The sequence below is a fragment of the Numenius arquata genome, chromosome 6 (genome assembly GCF_964106895.1).
Source record: "Numenius arquata chromosome 6, bNumArq3.hap1.1, whole genome shotgun sequence".
Taxonomy (NCBI): Eukaryota; Metazoa; Chordata; class Aves; order Charadriiformes; family Scolopacidae; genus Numenius; species Numenius arquata.
In genome coordinates, this window is record NC_133581.1 from 1,662,312 (window position 1) to 1,668,522 (window position 6,211).

At 44.4% G+C, this 6,211-nt stretch overlaps 1 protein-coding gene across 1 annotated transcript; it reads left to right on the top strand.

The window, feature by feature from the left end:
• The first annotated feature begins 2,829 nt into the window (after nucleotides 1–2,829).
• On the top strand, nucleotides 2,830–3,762 carry LOC141465685 (olfactory receptor 5A2-like). Its single transcript, XM_074149247.1, has one exon. It carries the CDS (start codon nucleotides 2,833–2,835, stop codon nucleotides 3,760–3,762), a length of 930 nt encoding a protein of 309 aa, XP_074005348.1. The 5' UTR covers nucleotides 2,830–2,832.
• Nucleotides 3,763–6,211: the final 2,449 nt, after the last annotated feature.

Consider the following 6,211-nt stretch of genomic DNA (forward strand, 5'->3'; position numbering starts at 1 on the left):
GTGAAGGAAGCTGATGACCAGGAGGGTATTTCCTTACAGCTATTATTGAGTGGGACTCAAAATTGCACTCAAGTCTGTATGAAGGTGTATTGAGGGTAATTTCTTTATGATTTATCTCCTGACACAGATTAGACATGTAACTTCTGCATAGCTGAAGCTGGGTGAGATGAAGCCCAACGTCATGCACCATCCATGGTCAATGAGGAGTGAGCAGCCCCTCCACGCAGCTTGATTCATCCTGTTCATCTCATTTCTCCATTCAATGCCTTCAAAGAAAGACTGGATTGCACTGGACATGGGTTCCCAACCTGCTCCGGTTCAGAGGAGAACCCAGAAGAAGAGTCAGAAACCCTTTTTCTGTGGAGCATCTCTTTGAAACCCAGTGCTTGGAGGTCTGGGTGGGAGTGGGATAGACCTGAAGACCTACAGGACATTATACAAACAATTAATAACTCAATCACACAATTCTTCTCTGTAGTTTCTCAAGCTATTACCTGTGGCCTGGCACCCTAATAAGGCTTCTTTTCACCAAAACCTTGGTCCCTACAAGTTAATTTTCAGGTTGAGCTCAAGGTGTTTGGTCCTTCCAGGGGTCACAGCGAGTCTCAGTGTTAATTTTCCTGGAAACCCCTGGGCAATTTGAGCCTCCCCTTTGCTGTCCCTAAAGCTGCTTCTCGGATGGTGTGTGAATGTAAATAATGTAATCACACGTTGGGTCAATAACAGCTGTTTCACTATTTATTGAAAAATTAATGCTGAATTTCCCAGGCCCTTAATAAATAGAGTTTTTGGATAATACACCAAGAAGGGGATTGATATCGATACCCTGAAGGTCTCTCTTTCATAGTATTGAGAAACAATTAACTTTGTAAAAAAATACAAGTGAACAACTTTAAAGTTGGGATAAGCAATGTTCTTACTCAAGTAAATTTTCAACCCAGACGATATTTCCTCACACCCCCAAGAAATAGGCACCTCTATATATAATTCACGTTTTGTTTTGTTTTATTTTATTTTATTTTATTTTATTTTATTTTATTTTATTTTATTTTTATTTTACATTCCTCTGTCATACATATATATATGTATAGAGAGATTTTACACCCCCCCCCATATATATCTATATTTGTTTAACAGAGGAATATAAAAATAATTGCATTTCTCCCAAAGGAAGATTTCCAAAACACTTCTCAACAAAATCACCTCAGAGGTCTCAGTGGATTAGAGACGAGCGTTAAAAAGCAATTAAACCTGTCGGGCTGGACAGACCGAACGTATAAGTGTCCTCACAATCTGTCATGACTTAAAGTGAAGTAAGGAAGAAATAAGAAGCAAGATTTTCAGCGGTAAGGAAAAGAGGACACCTGGATACATAATTTTAATGGGATATGTATTAACCTTGCAGAATATAATATATAATTCCTTGCGGGAAGCAAGAGCAGAGATCAGGTCTGTAAAGATGAATTTGATTATCCTCAGTTATATCTTTATTATCCAAACCAAGGCAAGCTATTCTCTTCACGTAAGAGCAATAACCAAGAGGAAAAGGAAAATCATGGGTCACACGAATTTTTTGAGGGTTATATTACCAGTTGTATTTTTTTAATAATTTTTTTGAAGGTTATAATACCAGTTCGCAGATAAAACACCAGTTATAATATATCTTTATCTTTGCAACGCTGGGGAACTGCAGAGTAATTTTGTGATTCTACAGAGTAATTTTGTTTTTTCCTGCAGTCCTTTTGCCCTCTGTGGCTGTGTCAATAAATGGTTGAGTTTTCTGACGTACAGCTAAATCCCATGCTCTTCTTCCACCTCGGTACACAGTTTATTTGGTTTTTCTATTATGAATATAAGCCAGGCTCATTCATGCCAGTTTTACACTGATTTACCTGCTGATTTTCCTGATTTAGTCCCAGTGGCAGGAACCCTATGAGCAACACAGTATTTTCCATGATCTTCAGCTAAAAGTGGGCCAGTTTACCCAACAATTTTCTTAATTTATTAAAAAAAAATATATATTTATGTTCCAGTAGCAGCTTCTGGACCGCTCTGGAGGGCTGCTCCTTATTTCTCACTGATTTCTGTGATAAAAAGTCAGGATGCATTGGTGCATTTCCATATATTTCAAACTCCTAAGTGTGAATTTCAGAACGAGGAGGTGTAGAGAAAGATGTTCTAAAGGCAAAGATTTGTTGTTTTTTTTAATGGTTTATTTTCTCTCAAATGATGGCACCGCCTCATTTCCACCCACTCCATAAAAGCATAACCCCAAATTAGCAAAATAAACGAAAAGTTGTGGAAGAGTAAGGGAGATTTTCGTGTTTTTTTTTCTCTCGGCAGCAACGCAAGCAAAATAATCTTGAAAAAAAAAATTCCACTGGGAAGGTTTCCTTAAATTTGAAAGGTTATATTCTAGTTCAAATTCTGTGAAAAGTCTGTTTTCATTATTAATATAGCTAATTTGCTATAGGAATCTCTGAACCCCATTTTTTTTTTTTTTTACTCTTTCTTGATAGAACTTGGGAGGGTTACATTGAAATGTGATCTATACTACGAGCGTACAATAGATAGAAATATATATGTATCAAAATGAATGAAAAATCAAACACTTGGCAGAGTAACTGATACCGAAATAAAAATTTCCAACTGTCTTGCCAAATGGCTTTCTTGATGAATGTTGATTTAAAATTAAAGCAAATCTCTGCTAATGAGAGGGTTCGCCAGTGCAGGCGCTGGGGGTTGTTGGTCTTTTGAGGTGCCGAGTCTCTCCATTAATTTATCGGTTTTCTTCTGGCTCTGCGAACACGGCTTGCAGTGTTTTTGGAGAAGATGGACAAGGCAAATCAAACCCAGCAAGTTACGGAGCTGACTCTTGCGGGACTGACAGATGACCCACGACTAAAAGGGCCTCTGTTCGTCCTCTTCCTCCTCATTTACTTCATCACTCTGGCAGCGAACCTGGGCATGGTTGCCCTGATCAGGAGCAGCAGTCAACTTCAATCACCCATGTACTTTTTCCTTAGCAATTTGTCCCTCCTAGATGCTTGCTACTCGTCGGTGGTGGCGCCGAGGACATTAATGAACCTTCTGACAGAGAAGAAGACAATCTCTCTGGTGGGCTGTGCTGCCCAGCTGTTTTTTTTCATAGGTTTTGGAACCACCGAGTGCTTCCTTCTGGCCGCGATGGCGTACGACCGCTACGCGGCCATCTGCAACCCTTTGCTTTACCCGTCCATCATGTCTCACAGGGTCTGCATCTTGCTGGTGGCCGGTTCCTATGTGCTCGGCCTGCTGCACTCTTTGGTGCACACGGAGTTCGCCTTCAGCCTGCCTTTCTGCCCACCGGCCGAGGTTGATGATTTCTACTGCGAAATCATGCCGGTTCTAGCGCTCTCCTGCTCCGACACCCAGGTCAACAGGTATCTGGTATTCAGCCTCGGGGGACTGGTGGAGGTGGTGACCATCTTGGCCATCCTGGTCTCCTACGCCTTCATCCTCTCTGCCGTCTCAAAGATCACCTCCTCTAAGGGCCGGCACAAAGCCTTCTCTACTTGCACCTCTCACCTGACTGGAGCCACCATCTTCCATGGGTCTATCCTCGCTCTGAACTTCCGACCGAGGCCCACTGACACCCTGAGCACAGACAAGACCTTTGCTGTCTTTTATGCGCTGGTGGTGCCCATGCTGAACCCCCTGATCTACAGCCTCAGGAACAGGGAGGTGAAGAACGCCCTGAGGGAGTTTGTCGTGTGGAAGTAGCTTTGGCAGGATATTTATCTGCTGGGTTTGTGACAGAGGACGCTACAGCTTCTCTTGACACCAAGGATTTTTGTTCCCCCACCCCACATTTGGTGTGGAAACATTTCCAAGTCTTGCTTTCTTTCTGCTACTGGCTTGTGCTGGTCACCAGACAGAAGTGTGATTTATCTTCTGTATTTTATTACAGAACTATGTAGCTTATTTTTCCTCCTCTTGTTCTTTTCAGATGTACTCTGGACCTTAGCTCCAGGCTCCTTGATAACCCCATCAAAATGCTCTTTTACAGCCATCAGCATCTCCCAGTTTACATTTAATCCTACCTTATGACCTCTTGTATTTTTAGGGCCTCAGTCCCTTATCATTAAAGGGCAACGAATCCTTCCTGTACAAAGTCCTCTTGCCCCTGGGCATGGTTGCTCTCCAGTTCCTATCACGCCCCAAATCCACATCTGCTGGTCCTCTGGGCATCACACATGGCACTGGCAGCATTTCAATGTGCCATCAAGGAGATCCTCCTCTTCCATCTCCTGCTGAGCAGCCGAGCACAGACCTCCAGCGCACACCCTCCCATCCTTCCTTGTGCCAGGAGACCCAGCAGGACCATGAGCCCTGCTCCTGGCCCTGCTTGCCCAGCGGCCCCCCGACAAACACCTGGCAGCTGAGCTACCGTCTGTGTCTTGAGCTCTACATGGGCTTGTTTCCAAAAGCATTTCCTTCTTTAGACTAGTTATAATGAAGAAATTGTTTATGGTGATGGTGGTGAGACACTGGACCAGGCTGCCCAGAGAGGTGGTAGATGCCCCATCCCTGGAAACATTCAAGATCAGGTTGGACAGGGCTCTGAGCAACCTGATCTAGTTGAAGATGTCCCTGCTCATGGCGGAGGGTTGGACTAGAGGACCTTTAAATGTCCCTTCCAACCAAACCATTCTCTGCTTCTATGATTCTTTAGCTCCTCCATGGACTGGATTTAGATGGGCTCTCCTCTTAACCTGCTTTGACCTTACCACGCTGGCTAGTAACAAGCAGAGAGAGAAGAAAGCAGCAAGCCAACCCCTTGGAGACGTTTTCATGACAACTATTTCAGATCTCCATCTTCGGAATGTCTCCATCAGTGACAGGGGGATGCCACATAACCACCTTACTCAACCAGTTAGTAATAAAAGCAAGGGGATACTCATGAATCTCTTCTTTTATCCAAGACCTAATGAACGAGTATGTTAGATCCAATTCCTGCCTCTGCTTGATGGAGAATCCCGCCTTATATCTCCAGGCTTCCCAATTCACATGGTTTGTGTCCCTGCAATATGTTGGTGCATTGCAATCCCCAGGCACAATATTGATGCCACTGGTCATCAGGCGTCACAACAGCAGATAATACATTCTGTGGACCTTTTTTTTTAGCTTCAATACTCAAACAACAAAAAAAAGTGTGGGTTTGGAGAAACATCAGGCAAATTCTGAAACTCACTGAAAATCCCAAAGGGCAAAAAGTGAAGCACTTCCTCCCGTTTATTCACAGACTCAGGGGTCAAGACGTTTACCTACGATATTCGAAAGGCGAATATTTTTTGTGATCTCTGTGCAGGGGTTTGAAGGGCTGTGGCTGGGCAAAGTCCCCTCTGACTTGCTCGAGGGTGGGCAGTAGCTCTCCTTCAAGCAGGAGGAGATGCAACATTGAGGCCTCAGCTCTCCTGGGTGCTCTATGGCCTGCCCGGCCACAGAGGACACTGTACGTGTTGTGTTTCTATATTATTTGTGATGATGATGATGGTTATGAGCGGAAACTACTTTTTCCAGGGTATTTGGAAGTAGTTTTCTGTGAAGAACCATTGGGTGAGCTTCCCAGTCCCTGGCTGAGCACCCTCCAGATGTACAGATGGAGGGGCCACGCTTCCCTTCTGCTTTGAGAATTTACCTCCACTTGTTTTTTCCACCTTTATTGCCATTAGCTGGAAAATTGCTCGGTGCTTTCAGATAGCTTAGACGTGAAAAAAGAAAGGGGAGATGTGAAAAAAAAAGGTAGGGGAGGGAAGGGAAGGGAAGGGAAGGGAAGGGAAGGGAAGGGAAGGGAAGGGAAGGGAAGGGAAGGGAAGGGAAGGGAAGGGAAGGGAAAAGGGAAGGGAAGGGAAAAGGGAAGGGAAGGGAAGGGAAGGGAAGGGAAGGGAAGGGAAGGGAAGGGAAGGGAAGGGAAGGGAAGGGAAGGGAAGGGAAGGGAAGGGAAGGGAAGGGAAGGGAAGGGAAGGGAAGGGAAGGGAAGGGAAGGGAAGGGAAGGGAAGGGAAGGGAAGGGAAGGGAAGGGAAGGGAAGGGAAAGGAAAGGGCATTTTTTCTGGGCCACAAATAACACGTCTACTGAAAATATCTCCCCCAGTACTTCAGTACCTGCCTTCTGATCTAGCTCATGCCCACTTCAGGAAGTCTATAGAACTCATCTGAAGTTTTGTGTC